The sequence below is a fragment of the Nerophis ophidion genome, linkage group LG29, assembly GCF_033978795.1.
Source record: "Nerophis ophidion isolate RoL-2023_Sa linkage group LG29, RoL_Noph_v1.0, whole genome shotgun sequence".
NCBI lineage: Eukaryota > Metazoa > Chordata > Actinopteri > Syngnathiformes > Syngnathidae > Nerophis > Nerophis ophidion.
The window spans coordinates 27,904,886-27,928,073 of NC_084639.1; the positions used below are offsets into that span (position 1 = coordinate 27,904,886).

Sequence of the window (23,188 nt, forward strand, 5' to 3'; positions counted from 1 at the left end):
TAGTATTATTATTGTTGTTATGGTGATGATTAGTATGATTGTTATTGTTATTATTGTTATAATCATCATTATTATTATCATTCTAATCGTTATTAGTATTATTGTTGTTGTTATGGTGATGATTAGTATGATTGTTATTGTTATTATTGTTATAATCATCATTATTATTATCATTCTAATCGTTATTAGTATTATTGTTGTTGTTATGATGATGATTATTATGATTGTTATTATTGTTATAATCATCATTATTCTAATCGTTATTATTATTATTATTGTTGTTGTTATGGTGATGATTAGTTTGATTGTTATTGTTATTATTGCTTTAATCATCATTATTATTATTATTATTATATATATATTTTTAATCATTATTATTATTATTATTATTGTTAGTCTTGTAGTGGCGTTGCGTCACAACGGTGGCGTACTTCTGCTCGGCTAACCCAGCTAAATGGGTCGTTACTAAACGGGTCGTTACAGTCGTCTATTTAAAGGCCGCATGAGCGCGTAGTCCAGCCACTAGAGATGATGTAATCACATCCCCCAGCACCACTAGTGCGGTCCGGTCGCGCGCGCACCGCCGGGGTCAAGGGTCAGCCCGGACCTCGCTCGACTGTCATCTCGCTTTGGCCGCGGCGCCGGCAGAAAAGCCTTCCCATGGATGCGTGACACACCGGCAGGAAGTGGAAGTGACAACGGCGAGGAAGACAAACTTCCAAGAGCCGAGAGGAACGTTTTAAACGTGTTCTACTTCCTGTTCACGTTAAACATGCACACTTCTTCTCCTATTTCACCTTTAATTTTCAAACCTTTGTACTTAAAAAAACGTCTTTGTTGTTTTAAGTTACTCCAACATTCCTCTTTTCACTCACTTCCATCTCCTAGACAACACCTACGTGTCGACTACAAATAACATCTTCCCCAAACTACCAGTAAATCCTGATAGTGATGCACTTATGCTGTCTGTAGGTTGAAGTGGCGTGGTCATTGCTTTTTTGGCGACCCCTAGTGGCCACAATAATTCATGAAGTTGAATGATGCGGACACGTTTGTTACTGGATCCTTTGTAATACTGCCTGGCAGGCCTTGTATGTGTCAATAATATGCAAGTATAATTACTTAATATTTCTTCAAATTACAAATGTCCCGTTTTCATCAAAAATAGTTAATTCATCCTGGGTGTTATTCTTGCTCTTCCTGCAATACACTAAGAGATTAGTAATACAATAAAACAAAGTATAGCATATGTATCAAATAAACAATATTTACATGATGAATTGAAGATATTGACCAGTTTGCAGACTCTTTGTATCGCACATGATACTCAGAGGAGGGTAGAGTAGCCACAAATTGTACTCAAGTAAGAGTACTGTTACTTTAGAATAATATGACGCTAATTTAAGTAGTCCTCAAAATAATGACTTATAAATAATGATTTATTTCACTTAAATCACTATTTAAGTGACTTGTGAGGAATTGTAATTATTTTTGAATGTTCCTTGGACTACAATTGTACTTCGTGTTTGTGTGTAAAACATAACAATCATTTACAATTTATTGCAACATGTTTTCTGTTAGAAGTGGAATTCTTGCAGGCTGAATATGGGGAACTTTGTCACACGTCATGACATAAACCTTCTTTTTACCAGTGTGAAAGTAGTCATTGAAAAGTTGTGCTGATGTCATTTTTGACGTTTTTATGCACTAAATTAACGTGATTTGTCAAAGAATTCCGTTTCTTCTCTTTTCAATGCCACACGCTCTTACCCGTAATGTGACTGACGACCACACGCAGTGTGTACACTAGGGGGCGACTGTGGTCACTTCAGCTTGTTTAGCTGTGATGTAAATGTAGTAAAAGAAGAAAATGCTACATGCTAATGCTAGCGCTAGTAACGTTCAAGCTCCGGGTCTAACAGATAAGTGCAACTTTCCACTGCTTTTTGGTGTTGCTGGTAATGTTTTAATGTGTTTAAATTACACTTGTGGTTATTATGATAATCGGAGACGTACAAAAAGATCGCTTTTTAGTTAACTGTTGTAGGAGGTTTGTAATTTTTTTTTTTAAATTTTGTTTTAATGTTAATTTATAAATTTCAACAATTACAAACAGTAAGTCAAACAACAATAACATATTATAAAACCTTATGAAAACAGTACAAAACAGCGCCAGAGGGTTGTAAATTCAAAATAACAAAAATAGAATACAAAAAAAGGAGGTTTGTGATTACTGGTTGTCTCAAACATGTGCTGACGTCACGTGACGTCATTAATTTGTCTTCGGGAACATTCCAACACTTAGTCAACTAGTAGGTCTCCATTTATTCATTTTGACAACAGTTTTTTTTTTTTTTTTTTTTAATTTGAGTCATATTATAGTCATGTCACATATGATATCACACATGAGAGCACGTATTATCCTCTCATTTGTTGTATGGTATCAGACTGATATCATAATCGACTATCAATTCAACACATTGATTCGCGCAATGTATTATTTGTTATAAAAATTACATTAAACCTTTTTCCCAAACAGGTTATAACAGGCTTGGACAATTATTTTCACTCAAATTTAGAGAAAAAATTAGGTCGTGGGTAGGTATATATATATATATATATATATATATATATATATATATATATATATATATATATATATATATACATATACATATATATATATATATATATCATATAATAGACAGTATTGCCGTTTTTTCTTTATTTTATTCTCTTCATACTACTGCCTAGTTTCTCTTGTCATATTCTTATTTTTACTGTTATATTTTTATTGTTATTGTTACTTTTTATTTTTATTCCTATTGTTATATTTTCTATTTTATTTACATGTATACCCCATTATTTACTTTTAAAATTATTTTCAATTTCTATCTCAAATCTGTACATCTATCTATCTATCTATCTATCCATCTATCTATCTATCTATCTATCTATCTATCTATCTATCTATCTATCTATCTATCTATCTATCTATCTATCTATCTATCTACCTACCTACCTACCTACCTACCTACCTACCTACCTACCTACCTACCTACCTACCTACCTACCTACCTACCTACCTACCTATCTATCTATCTATCTATCTTTATATTTGTATTTTTTTATGTTTTATACCCAATATCGGGAGTCAGCAACCCGCATGCGGCTCTTTAGCTCCTCGGAGCTTTTTCAGAATTGTATGAAAATGGAAAAAATACATATATATATATATATATATATATATATATAAATGATAAATGGGTTGTACTTGTATAGCGCTTTTCTATCTTCAAAGTACTCAAAGCGCTTTGAAACTACTTCCACATTTACCCATTCACACACTGATAGAGGGAGCTGCCATGCAAGGCGCTAACCAGCACGCATCAGGAGCAAGGGTGAAGTGTTTTGCTCAGGACGTAAAGGACGGGACGAGGTTGGTACTAGGTGGGGATTGAACAAGGGACCCTCGGGTTGCGCAAGGCCACTCTTCCTATGCGCCACACCGTCCATATATATATATATATGTGTGTGTGTGTGTATGTTTTTCTTTTGTTTTTGTTTAATTTTGCTTTAATATGCTCAAAGGGGTTAATTATGTCTTCTTATTTGTATACTTTTATGTCTTCTTATTTGTATACTTTTATGTCTTCTTATTTGTATACTTTTATGTCTTCTTATTTGTATACATTTATGTCTCCTTATTTGTATACTTTTCAAATCATTTTGTGAAAATTTGCTGTACGGTGTGTGTGCTTAGGTGCTACTTTTAGGGACACTACTGCAAAACCTCACAATGTCTGATTGAATGCTAAAAACGTTATGACAGACCGCCCTAAAAAACCCCAGAATGGACCTATACCTTTTTTTTTAACTGAATGAGACACCCATAATTTAGTTGAAGATAAAGAATGTGGGATTTACATTTTTAACTATGAAGAATAAAACACTAAATATTGACAACATTGGAACGTCACCTACCCTCTCCATCCACATATTTCCCAATCAAGCGAAATGCAACAAACATAGCAAAATATGAACGTTAAGAGTAAAAAAACACACCTACAATCTGATACATCTGGTATATCACTAAGCTTTAGTACTTTTTTGAAAAAATCTCTTTCCACATCTGTCTCTGACACCCACATTTCAGGCTCTGGTAAAACTCTGTGGAAACGCTCCCCACCCACACTGCTTGGTGCCTTGTCTGAGCTGCTGTGACTTAGGTTACCATAGTAACTAATTACATTACCAGAATAACTAATTAGATTACCATAGTAACGAGTATATCATGCAAAAGCGCAGATTCCAGGCATTGAAAGACTTAGTATAGTTGAAGACTTATGGTCATTAGAAAACATGACTACACATCATAATGGCAGCTACGCTTTTCATCTTAAACATCTAAAATAAATATTTGTGAGTATCCTGTGGTCCAGATTGAAAAATGTATGGGCCACATGTGCCCCCCTGCCCTTCATTTGCCCAGGTCTGGGCTGCAGGTTAGAAAAAAAGGTATTGTCTGGTTGCATGGAGATGGCCCAAAAATGTATTTAGAAAATGTATTCTTATTTAAAAAAAGGTGTGTGTGTGTGTGTCCTGAGAAAGGCGTGCAATGTTAATGAATAGCTGCTTGTTGTGTCCTGGGAGCTAATTAGCATCTTTTAATTATGGCCCTGTGTAAACTCTGATGAGGATACACCTCAAGTGCGCGTGTGCAGGTCAAAGGTCAGGATGTTGCTTGTTGTCGCTTCACGGAGGCGTCACAAAGTCGTATCTGGCGCTTGCCAACTCCAAATGTCTTCTGTCTCGCAGCCTGGCGGCGTCCAAGGAGGCCGCGGCGAGGAAGGCCGCCTCCCCCATGCCGCCCTCGGAGTTCCTGGACAAGCTGATGGGCAAAGTGTCCGGCTACGATGCCAGGATCCGGCCCAACTTCAAAGGTAGAGACGCCGACTTTGATGTGCTCGCTGGTTGTCGCCGAGAAGCTTTAACAAAGGTGTGGTCAAGAAGGTTTGGATTTGAACCGTGCGCTCGCGTGTCAGGTTTGTGCTGCACTTCAGAGGACACCCACTAGGTGGCAGACTTCCATGGTACCCAAGGCTGGACTCCCGCTGGCTTCTTCTTGTTCAAGAATGTGATTTATTCCACTTTACCTTCCATCTTTCTTGCTGTTTCCTGTGGCGTCGTGCTAACAACTTCCCTTCTTGCCTCCCGATAAGTTGAGTTCCTGAGCGCTGGTGATAAACGTTTATTCGTCTCTTCATCACCAAAGTTTTTGTTGACACTGAATTTATGTAACAGACTTTTTTTGCGTTTAAAATTTGTTACCTGATTTATAAAAATACTTTCAATTATGCTGACATTTTTAAGGAATAAACATTTGTGAGCAAAATCTGCATTGGAGTTTGTTGAAACACAGTGCAAAACAATTCATTGTAAACATTGTGTTGCTTCGAATGTCAAACTGAAATTAGAAAGGTCCGGTCTCAGAAGCAGCCAATGAGGTGCTTCTGTCTTATGACATTTTGACTTTGACTATTAAATATTTCTCAACTGAATTTTTTCACACTGATTTTTTTATATACAGAATTTTTTTACACTATTTTTTAAACACTGACTTTTTTCACACATAATTTTTTTTGCACTGTATTTTTTTTACACAACATTTCTGCAGTGATTTTTTTACACTGAATATTTTTAACACAGTATTTTTTCACTGAAATCATTTTCTGCTGTGATTTGGTTTTGCATCAAAACAATTTTCCATTGACATTTTTTTGCACTCGATTTTTCCACACAGAAATGTTTTTACGCTGATTTTTTTTTTTCACATTGAATTTTTCTATACTGACTTTTTCCCACACCAAATTTTTCTGCACTGAATTTTTCTACACAAATCTTTTTTACACTGATTATTTTTACAACAATATTTTTCACTGAAATTGTTTTCTGCTATGATGTTTTGATCTTTTTTAGACTGAATTTTTTTTGCACTTAATTTTTTACGCACTGAAGTGTTTTTATGCAAATTTTTAATTTTTTACACAATTTTTTAAACACACTTCCTTCACGCGGAATTTTTCTGCGCTGAATTTTTTTACACAATTTTTTTTCCTGGAATTGTTTTCTGCTATGATTTTTTTCAACACTTAATTTATTTTTTTCCACTAAATCCTTCCACACTAAAGTGTTTTTACACTGATTTTTTTTTCACAAATTATTTTTTTTGCACAGAATTTTTTTGCACAGAATTTTTCTGCTCTGACTTTTTTTGTGCTTAATTTTAATACAGTGATTGTTTTGCACTGAATTTTAAAACACTATTTTAACGATCATACTGTTAAATAATGCAGATTTTTGTTTAAAGTAAGTGTCAGCATACCTTGATGTTTAAACTCACAAATTCAGTGCCAAAAAAGCTCTTTCAATAAAGACCCAAATAAACGTCTGTAGGCATCCAACAGTTTGTTCTGCACTGAATTTTTTGCAATGAATTTTTCTGCACTGACTTTTTGTCAACAAATGTGTGCGAGTCTTTTGGAGGAACTTTCTGCATGGATGTAGTGGGAAGCCAGCTGGAGTCCAGGAGCCGTGCGCTACTTTAGACATGTCAGCAATGTTTGATGGTGCAGTCTGTGAGGATGGTGATTGACCCCCCCCCCCCCCCCCCCTCGACCGACTGCTTGTGTTCTTTAACCATCTGCTTGTTCTCAATCTGTCACCTTTGCCCTTTGCAGTGATGATCAAAGGTAAATGTGCCGACTCGCTACAAACTTGAAATAAGTCCCCAAACCGCCTTTTTCCCACCCTTTTGCTCCCCCGGCTAGCAGGATGTTTCTTCCCATGATGCTCGTTGCCCACATGGTATCTGAGCGATGCTTCTTCCCCCCAATGATGATGATGATGATGAAGTGACCCCTCCCCCATTAAGACACATGTCACACCTTTCTCACTTTAGCATCGCAAGTCATTCCAATGGACGCTGAGCTTTGATTGGCCGCTACTTGCTTCACTCATCAAACTTTTTTACGGGCGTCTACTTCCTGTACTCATGCTAGCTCCCTTAGCCTTAGATGTTACATCATCATTTCAGACTGAAATTAGGGCCGGGCGATGAAGTGATATCACTATAAATCACAATAGACATTAATTCCTATCAATGAAAAATGCCTCCAATAAAACGTATTTTGTTTTCTTCATCGGAAGAAAGAGGAAGTATGAAAGCAAGGTTGGTTGCATGACCAAAGGCACCTGCTCTCTGGTAACCTAGCAACACGGAAAGTGACCACTTATCAGTGGGAGTGACACGCTAACAGCCAATCAGGTGACAGTATCAACTATCAAGTTTGGTTGATTCTTAGCATGGAGTGAGAAGAGAAAGTCAAAATGAAGACATTTTGGATCAAAGAGGAAAAGTCACCTGTACAGTTTTTGGACGTTTTCAAAGGGACCGTAGTCAGACCAATGTGGTCTGTAAATGATGCAAGGCAAGACTGCTAATACCACACCACCTTAGCTCACCACTTCTTCTCAGCTTCTTTATATTTTCCCACTTTACACTATTTTTTTACACTTAATGAAGCATTTCTTACATATTCTTTGTTTTTAAGAGATTATTGTTAAGTCTTCAATGTGATTTCAATATTTTGTTGACATTGTTTGAGTGTTTCCATACTTGTGTTGACATTTCCTTTCTGCCCTCATAGCTGAGGGATTATAATCATAGGAAGGTTACATTTTTATTTATTTATGTATTTATTTATATGTTATCTATTTTTTATTTATACTTAATAATGAAACAAAACATTCAAAAACTGCTGATGGATTATAAGCAAAGGAAGGTTACATTTGTATTTATATGTTATCTATTTTTTATTCATATTTACTAATAAAACAAATCATTTAAAAAAATGAAATATAATTTAGGGATTATAATCAGAGGAAGGTTACATTTTTATTTATTTATGTATTTATTTATATGTTATCTATTTTTTATTTATACTTAATAATGAAACAAAACATTCAAAAACTGCTGATGGATTATAAGCAAAGGAAGGTTACATTTGTATTTATATGTTATCTATTTTTTATTCATATTTACTAATAAAACAAATCATTTAAAAAAATGAAATATAATTTAGGGATTATAATCAGAGGAAAGTTACATTTGTATTTTATTTATTTATTTATTCGTAATGTTATGATTTTATTTAAATTTAATAATGAAACAAATAATGAAAAACATTTTTTTCAAATATGTATGTAGCTGAGGGCATTATAATCGGAGAAATGTAATTTTTTTAAATTTGTGTTTATTTATGTACTTTTTAATCTATTTTTAAAATTACTTATTTTTGATAATAAAATAAATATGTATGTATGTATGTGTGTGTATACATATATATATATATATATATATATATATATATATATATATATATATATATATATATATATATATATATATATATATATATATGTATATATATATATATATATATATATATATATGTATATATATATATGTATATATATATATAACTGAAGGGATTATAATTAGAGGAAGGTTACCGTTTTATGTATAGTTATCTATTTTATTAATGTTTGAATTTAGATTCAATAATTAAAAAAATATTAACACAATTTAAATATAGCTGAGGGGATTATAATCAGCAGAAGTTTACAGTTCATGTATTTTTTCCATAGATCCCGAAAAATATGAATATATCGATATTGACTGATACAAATACTTATATCGTGATACAGTTGTTGGCCATATCCCCCAGTCCCACTAGAAATGACCATTGCAAGATTTGTTCTTCTTCTTCTGTTTATAACTTTCCATCACCGCATGCTGCTCCTGTTGCGAGTTAGCGCCGCCCACCATGCAGCGTAGATAGCAACAATCGAGGGTGCTAAGTGTCTACTCACGTCGAAGTGCACTTACAGTAATGATTGTTGTACATGCAGAAAACAATATGAAATATAAATGAATAATGAAATGAACATCAATTTAACTTTATTGAACACAGAGAGAGGAGTGCACACATTTTGTACTTTTTTGCCACTTTTTTCTTCAATTCACCTAATATTGATTCTCACCTTCTTTATCGGGCTGGGCATCATTCCATTTCCACTCTAAATACCTTCAGCGCGATTCCATTTCATATGCACCTAAATATTGAAAATGTCTCAAAAGTCAAATGTATTTACTTTTTTCTCTTCACCACAACAATTGTTGGACAGCAAACCTTCTCAAAAGTCTCAAATGTGCCCTTTGGAAAAAAGCGAGTGAATTGCAACATTCCAATAGATCAGTGCTTGTCAAACTTGTTTCACCACCTCAGAAAAGACTTGGCTCTCCAAGTACCAGCATCATGAGTAACATTAGAATACAGTAGCATAGTACGCCTAACACATACATTTCATAACTTGGCTGCTGTCACATTACACACAGTTTGAACAGTAACACTGTGTTTGAATACAGGAAAATACAAACCCTGTTTCCATATGAGTTGGGAAATGGTGTTAGATGTAAATATAAACGGAATACAATGATTTGCAAATCATTTTCAAGCCATATTCAGTTGAATATGCTACAAAGACAAGATATTTGATGTTCAAACTCATAAACTTTTTTTTTTTTTTTTTGCAAATAATACTTAACTTAGAATTTCATGGCTGCGACACGTGGCAAAGTAGTTGGGAAAGGGCATGTTCACCACTGTGTTACATCACCTTTTCTTTTAACAACACTCAATAAAGGTTTGGGAACTGAGGAAACTAATTGTTGAAGCTTTGAAAGTGGAATTCTTTCCCATTCTTGTTCTATGTAGAGCTTCAGTCCTTCAACAGTCCGGGGTCTCCGCTGTCGTATTTTACGCTTCATAATGCACCACACATTTTCCATGGGAGACAGGTCTGGACTGCAGGCGGGCCAGGAAAGTACCCGCACTCTTTTTTTACGAAGCCACGCTGTTGTAACACGTGCTGAATGTGGCTTGGCATTGTCTTGCTGAAATAAGCAGGGGCGTTCATGAAAAAGACGGCGCTTAGATGGCAGCATATGTTGTTCTAAAACCTGTATGTACCTTTCAGCATTAATGGTGCCTTCACAGATGTGTAAGTTACCCATGCCTTGGGCACTAATGCACCCCCATACCATCACACATGCTGGCTTTTGAACTTTGCGTCGATAACAGTCTGGATGGTTCGCTTCCCCTTTGGTCTGGATGACCCGATGTCGAATATTTCCAAAAACAATTTGAAATGGGGACTCGTCAGACATCAGAACACTTTTCCACTTTGCATCAGTCCATCTTAAGTGATCTCGGGCCCAGAGAAGCCGGCGGCGTTTCTGGATGTTGTTGATAAATGGCTTTCGCTTTGCATAGTCGAGCTTTAACTTGCACTTACAGATGTAGCGACCAACTGTATTTAGTGGGAGTGGTTTTCTGAAGTCTTCCTGAGCCCAAGTGGTGATATCCTTTAGAGATTGATGTCGTTTTTTGTTACAGTGCCGTCTGAGGGATGGAAGGTCACGGTCATTCAATGTTGGTTTCCGGCCATGCCGCTTACGTGGAGTGATTTCTCCAGATTCTCTGAACCTTTTGATGATATTATGGAGCGTAGATGTTGAAATCCCTAAATTTCTTGCAATTGCACTTTGAGAAACGTTGTTCTTTAACTGTTTGACTATTTTCTCACGCAGTTGTGGACAAAGGGGTGTACCTCGCCCCATCCTTTCTTGTGAAAGACTGAGCATTTTTTGGGAAGCTGTTTTTATAGCCAATCAGGGCACCCACCTGTTCCCAATTAGCCTGCACACTTGTGGGATGTTCCATATAAGTGTTTGATGAGCATTCCTCAACTTTTTCAGTATTTATTGCCACCTTTCCCAACTTCTTTGTCACGTGGTGCTGGCATCAAATTCTAAACTAAATGATTATTTGCAACAACAAAAAACTGTTTATGAGTTTGAACATGAAATATGTTGTCTTTGTAGCATATTCAACTGAATATGGGTTGAAAAGGATTTTCAAATCATTGTATTCCGTTTATATTTACTTCTAACACAATTTCACAACTCATATGGAAACAGGGTTTGTAAAACAGTTTTTTAATCAGTGATTATTTGGCGTACCACTTGTGGAACCCGTATCCCAGTTCTTCTGGGAGCACGCAGCAGGAGGGTGTGGGGTTGTGGTGGTCGATATCATGCCTTGTGAGCCAATACGGTCCAATGACATCCATCCGTAATGGATCAAATCATTTATTCTACTCAGCCCCGTTCTTTATCCAAGTGCTGGCACTCGCAACTTTCTTTGGCCCCTACCGTGGATTCTTTTGCAGAGGCTCAATCAGCAACGTGGATCGTCTGTTTGCACACTGCAGGTGGATACACAGGCATAAGTACATAAGTACAACAACTAGGGGTACTCAAGCTATCACTCTACTTCATCGGTTAGATAATAGATCTTAAAATGAAGACGTAATGTACCTTTCAAAATGGCAGACATGTTGCTGCCATTGTGTTTGGTACGACGCTGCTGACCCGAACGTGACACTCGATGCTCCTCACAAGACCTCCAGCTGAGCGAGGGATTGTTAATTACAAGAAGACGTGTGACTAAACCTGATCTGTGATTAACGTTCATTCTTCTTCTGCTCCTCCAAGAGATAATTGCATCGTTAGCCATGACCTGACACCGCTGTCATGTCGTCAGCCCAGCACCACTGCTGACTTGCTCCTTCGTGCGCTTGCAGTGTGCGTGCGTGTGTGTGTGTGTGTGTGTGTGTGCGCGTGTGTGTGTGTGTGTGTGTGTGCGCGCACGAGTTAAATTAGGATACCAGTGCAGTTCTCTGACACGCCATCTCCTTGTGACGACAGCAGTTAACACACAATGGTTTGCTCTGGTCTGACACACACACACACACACACACACACACACACACACACACACACACACACACACACACACACCCCCTTTATTCATTTAACACCCCGGTGGCCTATAACTGCCAAGAGACATCAGAAGAATGCACAGTGAGCAGTCGAAAATAAACAAATAGACATACAAACTACAACTACTTTCAACACTTGCTGGAGTGCATTTTAAAACCTGGTGGAATATGTCTGAACACTTGGTGGAAAGCAAGGTGGAATACTTTTGAAAACTCGGTGGAATAAGTTTGTATACCTGGTGGACTAGGTCTGAACACTCGGTGGAATACGTTTGAAAACTCGGTGGAATATGTTTGAACACTTGGTGTAATATATTTGAAAGCTATGTGGAATAAGTTTGTAAACTAGGGGCGGCGTGGCGCAGTGGGGAGAGTGGCCGTGCGCAACCCGAGCGTCCCTGGTTCAATTCCCACCTAGTACCAACTTCGTCACGTCCGTTGTGTCCTGAGCAAGACACTTCACCCTTGCTCCTGATGGGCGCTGGTTGGCGCCTTGCATGGCAGCTCCCTCCATCAGTGTGTGAATGTGTGTGTGAATTGGTAAATGTGGAAGTAGTGTCAAAGTTGAGTACCCTGAAGGTAGAAAAGCACTATACAAGTACAACCCATTTATCATTTATTTAAACTAGGTGGAATATGTCTGAAAACTTGGTGAAATAAGTTTGAAATCTTGGTGGAATACATTTGATAACTCGGTGGCATACTTTTGAAAACTCGGAGGAATACTTTTAAAAACTCGATGGAGTATGTTTAAAAAAATGGTGGAATATGTTTCAAAACTTTGAGGAATGCATTTAAAAACTTGGTGGAATATGTTTGAAAATTTGGTGGAATAAGTTTAAAAACTTGGTGGAAATATTTACCAACTTGGTGGAATATGTTTGAAAACTCAGTGGAATAAGTTTGTAAACTTGGTGGAATATGTCTGAAAACTTGGTGAAATAAGGTGGAATATGTTTGAAAACTTTGTGGAATACATTTTAAAACTTGGTGGAATATGTTTGAAAATTTGGTGGAATAAGTTTAAAAACTTGGTGGAATATATGTGACAACTTTGTGTAATATGTTTGAAAACTTGTGGGAATAAGTTTGTAAACTTGGTGGAATATGCTTGAAAACTAGGTGAAATATGTTTGAAAACTTGGTAAAATAAGTTTGGAATTTTGGTGAAATAAGTCTAAAAACTTGGTGGAATAGGTTTCAACACTTGGTGGAATAAGTTTGAAAACTTGGTGGAATACTTTTGAAACTCGGTGGAACATTTTTGAAAACTGTTTGGAAACTTGGTTGAAGATGTTTGAACACTTGGTGGAATTATTTTTAAAATTTGTTGGAAAACGTTTTTTTTAAATTGGTGGAAAAAGTTTTAAAAATCGGTGGAATGTTTGAAAAATCGGTAAAATATGTTTAAAAGCTATGTGAAACATGTTTGAAAACTAGGTGAAATACGTTTAAAAACTTGGTAAAATAAGTTTGGAATTTTGGTGGAAAAAGTTTCAACACTTGGTGGAATAAGTTTGAAGACTTGGTAGAATATAAACAAACTCAGTTTCCATATGAGTTGGGAAATTGTGTTAGATGTAAATATAAACAGAATACAATGATTTGCAAATCATTTTCAAGCCATATTCAGTTGAATATGCTACAAAGACAACATATTTGATGTTCAAACTCATAAACTTTTTTTTTTTTTGCAAATGATAATTTACTTTAGAATTTGATGCCAGCAACACATGACAAAGACGTTAGGAAAGGTGGCAATAAATGCTCATAAAGTTGAGGAATGCTCATCAAACACTTATTTGGAACATCCCACAGGTTTGCAGGCTAATTGGGAACAGGTGGGTGCCATGATTGGCTATAAAAACAGCTTCCCAAAAAATGCTCAGAGAAAGGATGGGGCGAGGTACACCCCTTTGTCCTCAACTGTGTGAGCAAACAGTCAAACAGTTTAAGAACAACCTTTCTCAAAGTGCAATTGTAAGAAATTTAAGGTTTTCAACATCTACGCTCCATAGTATCATCAAAAGTTTCAGAGAATCTGGAGAAATCACTCCACGTAAGCGGCATGGCCGGAAACCAACATTGAATGACCGTGACTTTCGATCCCTTAGACGGCACTGTATCAAAACCAACATCAATCTCTAAAGGATATCACCACATGGGTTTGGGAACACTTCAGTAAACCACTGTCACTAAATACAGTTGGTCGCTACATCTGTAAGTGCAAGTTAAAGCTCGACTATGCAAAGCAAAAGCCATTTATCAACAACATCCAGAAACGCCGCCGGCTTCTCTGGGCCCGGGATCATCTAAGATGGACTGATGCAAAGTGTAAAAGTGTTCTGTGGTCTGACGAGTCCTCATTTCAAATTGTTTTTGGAAATATTCGACATCGTGTCATCCGGACCAAAGGGGAAGGGAACCATCCAGACTGTTATCGACGCAAAGTTCAAAAGCCAGCATGTGTGATGGTATGGGGGTGCATTAGTGCCCAAGGCATGGGTAACTTACACATCTGTGAAGGCACCATTAATGCTGAAAGGTACATACAGCTTTCGGAACAACATATGCTGCCATCTAAGCGCCGTCTTTTTCATGGACGCCCCTGATTATTTTAGCAAGACAATGCCAAGCCACATTCAGCACGTGTTACAACAGCGTGGCTTCGTAAAAAAAGAGTGTGGGTACTTTCCTGGCCCGCCTGCAGTCCAGACCTGTCTCCCATGGAAAATGTGTGGCGCATTATGAAGCGTAAAATACGACAGCGGAGACCCCGGACTGTTGAAGGACTGAAGCTCTACATAAAACAAGAATGGGAAAGAATTCCACTTTCAAAGCTTCAATAATTAGTTTCTTCAGTTCCCAAACGTTTCCTGAGTGTTGTTAAAAGAAAAGGTGATGTAACACAGTGGTGAACATGCCCTTTCCCAACTACTTTGGCACGTTTTGCAGCCATGAAATTCTAAGTTAAGTATTATTTGCACAAAAAAAAAAATTAAGTTTATGAGTTTGAACATCAAATATGTTGTCTTTGTAGCATTTTCAACTGAATATGGCTTGAAAATGATTTGCAAATCATTGTATTCTGTTTATATTTACATCCAAGACAATTTCCCAACTCATACGGAAACGGGGTTAGTATGAAAACTTGGTGAAATGTTTATAAACTTGGTGAAATATGTTAGAAAACTAAGTGGAATATGTTTAAAAACTTGGTGGCATATGTTTGAAAAGTTGGTGAAATATGCCTGAAAGCTTGGTGGACTATGTCAGAAAACTTGGAATATGTTTGAAAATTTGGTGGAATAAGTTTGAACACTTGGTGGAATAACCATGCGATGAGGTTGCGACCTGTCCAGGGTGTACTCAGCCTTCCGCCCGAATCCAGCTGGGATAGGCTCCAGCGACCCCCCGCGACCCCAAAAAAGACAAGCGGTAGAAATGGATGGATGGGTACTTGGTGAAATATGTATAAAAACTTGGTGAAATATGTCTAAAAGCTTGGTGGAATAAGTTTGAAAACTTGGTGGAATATGTTTGAAAACTATGTGGAATATGTTTATAACTTGGTCAAATATGTTTGAAAACTATGTGGAATATGTTTAAAAACTTGGTGAAATATGTATAAAAGCTTGGTGGAATAAGTTTGAAAACTTGCCGGAATATTTTTGAAAACCATGTGGAATATGTTTTAAAAATTGGTGAAATATGTTTGAAAACTTGGTGGAATAAGTTAGAAAATTATGTGGAATATATTTAAAAACTTGGTGGAATATGTTTGGAAACTATGTGGAATATGTTTAAAAACTTGGTGAAATATGTTTGAAAACTCTGTAGAATATGTTTGAAAAAAAAATAGGGAAATATGTTTAAAAACTTGGTGAAATAAATAAATTTTGATGGAATAAGTTTGTAAACTTGGTGAAACACGTTTGAAAACTTGGTGAATTGTTTAAAAACTTGGTGAAATATGTTTGGAAAAACTTGGTTGAATAAGTTTGAAACCCTGGTGGAATATGTGTGAAACCTTGGTGAAATTTGTTTAAAAACTTGGTAAAATATGTCCAAAAGCTTGGTGGACTATATCTGAAAACTTGATGATATATGTTTGAAAATTTGGTGGAATATGTTTGAATATTTGGTGGAATAAGATTTAAAACTTGGTGGATTGCGTTAAAAAAATTGGTGGAATTCATTTGAAAACTTGGTGAAATATGTCTAAAAGATTGGTGTAATAAGTTGGAAAACTTGGTGGTCTATGTCTGAAAACTAGGTGGAATATGTTTGATAACTTGGTGAAATATATCTGAAAACTTTGTGGAATATGTTTGAAAACTCTGTGAAATATGTCTGAAAACTTGGTGGAACATATTTGAAAACCTGGTGGGAAAAAAATGGTGGAAAAAGTTTTTTTAAAATGGTGGAAAAAGTTTGAAAACTAAGAAGAATATTTTTAAAAACTTGGTGAAATATATCTGGAAGTTTGGTGGACTATGTCTGAAAACTGGGTCATATACGTTTAAAAACTTGGTGGAATGAGTTTAGAACTAGGCGGAAAACGTTTAAAAACTTGGTGGAATATGTTTGAACACTTGGTGGAATGTGTTTGAACACTTTATGGAATATGTTTGAAAAGTTGGTGAAATATGTTTGAACACTTGGTGTTTTAAGTTTGAAAACTTGGTGGAGTACGTTTAAGAACTTGGTGGAATATATTTAAAAGCTTGGTAGAATATGTTTGAAAACTTGGTGGAATAAGTTTACAAACTTGGTGATTACGTTTAAATACTTGGTGGAATAAGTTTGAAAACTTGGTGAGAGGATAGTACTTTGAATATTGCATGAGGTGCACTGACTGTCTTATAAGTGTGAGCATAAAATGAGGAAGTCTATTATTATACTACTACTACAAATAATAATAATTATAATCTATCCATCCATCCATCATCTTCCGCTTATCCGTGGTCAGGTCGCGGGGGCAGCAGCCTAAGCAGGGAAGCCCAGACTTCCCTCTCCCCAGCCACTTCGTCCAGCTCTTCCCGGGGGATCCCGAGGCGTTCCCAGGCCAGCCGGGAGACATAGTCTTCCCTAAGTGTCCTGGGTCTTCCCCGTGACCTCCTACCGGTTGGACGTGCCCTAAACACCTCCCTAGGGAGGCGTTCGGCTGGCATCCTGACCAGATGCCCGAACCACCTCATCTGGCTCCTCTCGATGTGAAGGAGCAGCGGCTTTACTTTGAGTTCCTCCCGGATGGCAGAGCTTCTCACCCTATCTCTAAGGGAGAGACCCGCCAACCGGCGGAGGAAACTCATTTGGGCCGCTTGTACCCGTGATCTTATCCTTTCGGTCATGACCCAAAGTTCATGACCATAGGTGAGGACGGGAACGTAGATCGACCGGTAAATTGAGAGCTTTGCCTTCCGGCTCAGCTCCTTCTCCACCACAACGGATCGATACAACGTCCACATTACTGAAGACGCCGCACCGATCCGCCTGTCGATATCACGATCCACTCTTCCCCCACTCGTGAACAAGACTCCTAGGTACTTGAACTCCTCCACTTGGGGCAGGGTCTCCTCCCCAACCCGGAGATGGCACTCCACCCTTTTCCGGGCGAGAACCATGGACTCAAACTTGGAGGTGCTGATTCTCATTCCTCATAATTTTAATAATAATAAAAATAATGAATTAGATGTATTTATCACTTCTCTAGACACTCAAAGCGCTTCATCATTCATTCACATAATAATAATAATAATAATCCATCCATCCATCCATCCATTTACTACCACTTATTCCCTTTGGGATCCCGAGGGGCGCTGGTGCCTATCTCAGCAACAATCGGGTGGAAGGCATCTACACCCTGGACAAGTTGCCACCTCATCACAGAATAATAATAATGATACATTTGATCTATAAGGCATCCTTCTATGCTCTCAAGGACACTGTACAAAACAAAGCAATACAATTAATTGGATAAAACATCAACAAAGATAGTTACAATTTACAGTTAATAAGCAGTCAGGTATACAGTTGTAGTCAAAAGTGTACATAGACTTGTAAAGAACATGATGTCATGGCCGTCTGGAGTTTCCAATCATTTCTAAAACTCTTATTTTGTTGTGATGTAGTGATTGGAGCACATACTTGTTGCTCACAATAAACATTCATGAAGTTTGCTTCTTTTATGAATTTATTATGGCTCTACTGAAAATGTGAGGGTCAAAAGTATACATACAGCAACATACATGATCAATTTTGGTGTTGTAGAAAAGTTACAATCAAATCAAATTAGCTTCATGGAATGGCCTCTTAACTTCTTGTGAGTGATTATTATTGACGACACCTGTTGACTTCTCTGAGCCCATTTAAATAGGGCTCGTGTGATGCAGTCTTTAGACTCGGTTACAAATGTGACAATTGGAAGGTCAAAGGAACTCAGCACATTTCTGAAAAAAACGTATCATTGACTTGAACAAGTCAGGAAAGTCACTTGGAGCCATTTCATAGCAGTTTAAGGTCCCAAGAGCAACTGTGCAGACAATTGTTTGTAAGTATAAAGTGCATGGCACAGTTTTGTCACTGCCACGATCAGGAAGAAAACGCAAGCTATCACCTGCTACTGAGAGAAAAATGGTCAGGAAGATCAAGATTCAACCGAGAACCACCACAAAGCAGGTCTGCAATGAATTGGAAGCTGCTGGAACACAGGTGTCAGTGTCCACAGTCAAGCGTGTTTTACATCGCCATGGACTGAGTAGCTACCATGCAAGAAGGAAGCCCTTGCTCGAGAAGTGACACCTTAAGGCTTGTCTTAAGTTTGCTGCTGATCACATTGACAAAGATAAGACCTTCTAGAGGAAAGTTCTGTGGTCAGATGAAACAAAAATTTAGCTGTTTAGCCACAATACCCAGCAGTATGTTTGGAGGAGAAAAGGTGAGGCCTTTAATCCCAGAAACACCAATCCTACCGTCAATCATGGTGGTGGTAGTATTATGCTCTGGACCTGTTTTTCTGCCAATGGAATTGGTATTTTACAAATAGTAAATGGGACAATAAAAAAGGAGGATTACCTCCAAATTGTTCAGGACAATGTAAAATCATCAGCCCTTAGGTTGGGTCTTGTGCGCAGTTGGTTGTTCCAACAGGACAATGACCACAAACACACCTCAAAAGTGGTAAAGAAATGGCTAAATCAGGCTAGAATGAAGGTTTTAAAATGGCCTTCCCAAAGTCCTGACTTAAACCCCATTGAGAACGTGTGGACAATGCTGAAGAAACAAGTCCATGTCAGAAAACCAACAAATTTAGCTTAACTGCATCAATGTCGTCAAGAGGAGTGGTCAGAAATGTAAACAGAAGCTTGTGGATGGCTACCAAAAGCGCCTTATTGCAGTGAAACTTGCCAAGGGACATGTAAGCAAATATTAACATTGCTGTATGTATACTTTTGACCCAGCTTATTTGCTCACATTTTTCAAATGACATAAGTGTGACTAAGTATGTGCGCCAATCACTGCATCACAAGAAAATAAGAGTTGTAGAAATGGTTGGAAACTCACGACAGCCATGACATCATGTTCTTTGCAAGTGTATGTACACTTTTGACCACCACTGTAGGTGCGTTTAGAGTCTTGGTTTGAAGAGGGATATTGTGTCCATATTGCGAAGGTCTGGGGGTAGTGCGTTCAAAAGATGAGGGGCTGAGCAGCTGAAGGCCCGGGCCTCCATAGTGGACAGTCTGTAGAAGCAGACAGTGAGATGGGTGGATGAAGAAGATCTTAGGGAACATGAATGCAAGGCGACATGGAGCAGGTCAGAGAGATATGACGGGGCAAGGTTATGCATAGCTTAGAAAGTGAGGAGAAGTATTTTAAATTGGAAGAGAAGTCTGTAAGGGAGGAAGGAGGAAGAGAAGTCTGTAAAGGGGGAAAGAGGAAGAGAAGTGTGCATGGGAAGAAGGAGGAAGAGAAGTCTGTAAGGGAGGAAGGAGGAAAATAACTCTGTAAGGGAGGAAGGAAGAAGAGAAGTCCGTAAGGGAGGAAGGAGGAAAATAACTCTGTAAGGGAGGAAGGAAGAAGAGAAGTCTGTAAGGGCGGAAAGAGGAAGAGAAGTCTGTAAAGGGGGAAGGAGGAAGAGAAGTTTGTATGGGAGGAAGGAGCAAGAGAAGTCTGTATGGGAGGAAGGAGGAAGAGAAGTCTGTAAGGGAGGAAGGAGGAAGAGAAGTCTGTAAGGGAGGAAGGGAGAAGAGAAGTCTGTAAGGAGGAAGGAAGAAGAGAAGTATGTATGGGAGGAAGGAAGAAGAGAAGTCTGTAAGGGAGGAAGGAGGAAGAGAAGTATGTATGGGAGGAAGGAAGAAGAGAAGTCTGTAAAGGAGGAAGGAAGAAGAGAAGTCTGTAAAGGAGGAAGAGAAGTCTGTATGGGAGGAAGGAAGAAGGGAAGTCTGTATGGGAGGAAGGAAGAAGAGAAGTCTGTAAAGGAGGAAGAGAAGTCTGTATGGGAGGAAGGAAGAAGAGAAGTCTGTATGGGAGGAAGGAAGAAGAGAAGTCTGTAAGGGAGGAAGGAGGAAGAGAAGTCTGTAAGGGAGGAAGGAGGAAGAGAAGTCTGTAAGGGAGGAAGGAAGAAGAAAAGTCTGTAAGGGAGGAAGAGAAGTATGTATGGGAGGAAGGAAGAAGAGACGTCTGTAAGGGAGGAAGGAGGAAGAGAAGTGTGTAAGGGAGGAAGGAGGAAGAGAAGTGTGTAAGGGAGGAAGGAGGAAGAGAAGTATGTAAGGGAGGAAGGAGGAAGAGAAGTATGTATGGGAGGAAGGAGGAAGAGAAGTCTGTAAGGGATGAAAAAGGAAGAGAAGTCTGTAAGGGAGGAAGGAGGAAGAGAAGTCTGTAAGGGAGGAAGGAATAAGAAAAGTCTAAGGGAGGAAGAGAAGTATATATGGGAGGAAGGAAGAAGAGACGTCTGTAAGGGAGGAAGGAGGAAGAGAAGTGTGTAAGGGAGGAAGGAGGAAGAGAAGTGTGTAAGGGAGGAAGGAGGAAGAGAAGTATGTAAGGGAGGAAGGAGGAAGAGAAGTGTGTAAGGGAGGAAGGAGGAAGAGAAGTATGTAAGGGAGGAAGGAGGAAGAGAAGTATGTATGGGAGGAAGGAGGAAGAGAAGTCTGTAAGGGACGAAGGAGGAAGAGAAGTCTGTATGGGAGGAAGGAGGAAGAGAAGTCTGTAAGGGAGGAAGAGAACAGGTAAAATTGATTTAAAATGTACGTAAAATATTGCCAAGAAGTATTATAATGAAAGATTAAATGGCTTATAAGACAAACGGAACATTCCAAGAAGAAGAAGAAGGAGAAGGACTTAAACATTATTGCACAAGTACAAAAAAATGACATTTTCAGGACAAACCCGTTAAGGAGCAGACAAACATTGTACAAAGTGACAGAACATGTACGCTGATGGTTAGACACTTACCCCGCGCCATAAAAGGTGATCACAGGGAACGGGGGAGGGGGGCATGTGTTAAAATAAGTCAATCTCGGCCAGGGGCCAGGAAGAAAAAAAACTTGAAGGGCGCGATAAGCACACATATACATGTTACGAAGCAGAAACCACTAGACTTGCAACAGAAGGGGTAGGAGGAGTGGGGTTCTGGTGCGGAAGCTGGAACTCTTATAGCACTGCTCCAGCCATCTATTCGCCCTAAGGAGTTAAGCGGTGACAGAGCCGTGGGGTGGGGGGGTGGTACGTCCATGGTGTGTGTGTTGTGTCTGGAGGCCTGGAATTGGTCTGCAGGCTCAGCAAACAGAGTTCAACTCCTCAGGTGTTGTTGACATGGAAGGAGTTTGTTTAGGTCTTCTCTGCATTGTCCTCGAGGGGATTCTTGAAGCAACGACCTTGCCACGTCGCAGCCTTGGAAAACAATCCAGATTAGAATGGTTGTGTTTTGTATTTTAATTGTCTATTTATGGTCCTCAAGTTCATCATACTTCGCCATGCAGGGCAGCTGGCATGTCCAGGATGTTAGCCAGTTTGGGATTTCGTCCAAAATCACAAAAAGCTATGTCGCGAAGCAACTCCACGGGCAGGGGACAACATATACGGGAAACATCAATGATGATTGGTTGGTCTACATAGAAGAACATCCGTGATTAGTTGGTTGGTTTAATATGATGAGTCACGATTGGTTAAGATTAGGGCAAAACATTACAAACAGGCCAATCAGAGGAAAGATAGGACGGGTCATCGAACCAGTATGAGAAAATACAACAGACGCGCACATCCCAAATTACAACAAGAGAGTCGGAGAAGAGAAGAGGGAATATTCAAGCGGGCTTTTTCTGTATTAGAAAAACTAATGGCTATTTAGATATAGGAAGTTACCTCATAAAATAAACATTGTTTGTACTCTTTATGATTTTTGCATTTGGAGCAGTTAGAAGTGGAAAGGGAGTCGAAAAGACAGAAATTGGCTTTAGGTTGCAAATACTGTATAGAGTAGACTAACCCATGTGGTTCCTGTGGATGTGAACACAAGTTGTAATTACTGTTGTGACTAAAAACCATAGTGACTGAAACAGACAAAATAATGTGTAAATAATTGGATGAACCATCTGTGCCTGTGACGTGAACACTACTAAGGTTGTAAATACTGTATAGAGTAGTCTAACCCATGTGGTTCCTGTGGATGTGAACAGAAGTTGTAATTACTGTATTGACTAAATACCATAGTGATGGAAACAGACAAAATAATGTGTAAATAATTGGAGGAACCATCTGTGGCTGTGACGTGAACACTAGTAAGATTGTAAATACTGTACAGAGTAGACTAACCTATGTGGTTCCTGCGGATGTGAACAGAAGTTGTAATTACTGTATTGACTAAATACCATAGTGACGGAAACAGACAAAATAATGTGTAAATAATTGGATGAGCCATCTGTGGCTGTGACGTGAAAACTAGTAAGGTTGTAAATACTGTATAGAGTAGGCTAACCCATGTGGTTCCTGTGGATGTGAACACAAGTTGTAATTACTGTAGTGGCTAAATACCATAGTGACTGAAACAGACAAAGTAATGTGTAAATAATGTTCATAACGAGATGGAACATCTGTGGCTGTAAAGTGAACACTAGTAAGGTTGTAAATACTGTATAGAGTAGGCTAACCCATGTGGTTCCTGGGGATGTGAACAGAAGTTCTAATTACTTTAATGACTAAATAACATAGTGACTGAAAC

General features: G+C 38.2%; 1 protein-coding gene across 5 annotated transcripts in view; it reads left to right on the top strand.

The window, feature by feature from the left end:
- glra1 (glycine receptor, alpha 1) overlaps positions 1–23,188 on the top strand; it is a 104,031-nt gene that overhangs the window by 20,657 nt on the left and 60,186 nt on the right. For 2 of the 5 annotated variants that reach the window (XM_061891688.1, XM_061891690.1), the window contains exon 2: positions 4,819–4,943. In XM_061891688.1, coding sequence (XP_061747672.1) covers positions 4,819–4,943 — 125 coding nt within the window. Of the gene's footprint in view, positions 1–1,906; positions 1,959–1,982; positions 2,051–4,818; positions 4,944–6,745; positions 6,753–23,188 lie in introns of those variants that run through there. The other 3 variants (XM_061891692.1, XM_061891689.1, XM_061891693.1) reach the window with 3 other exon arrangements.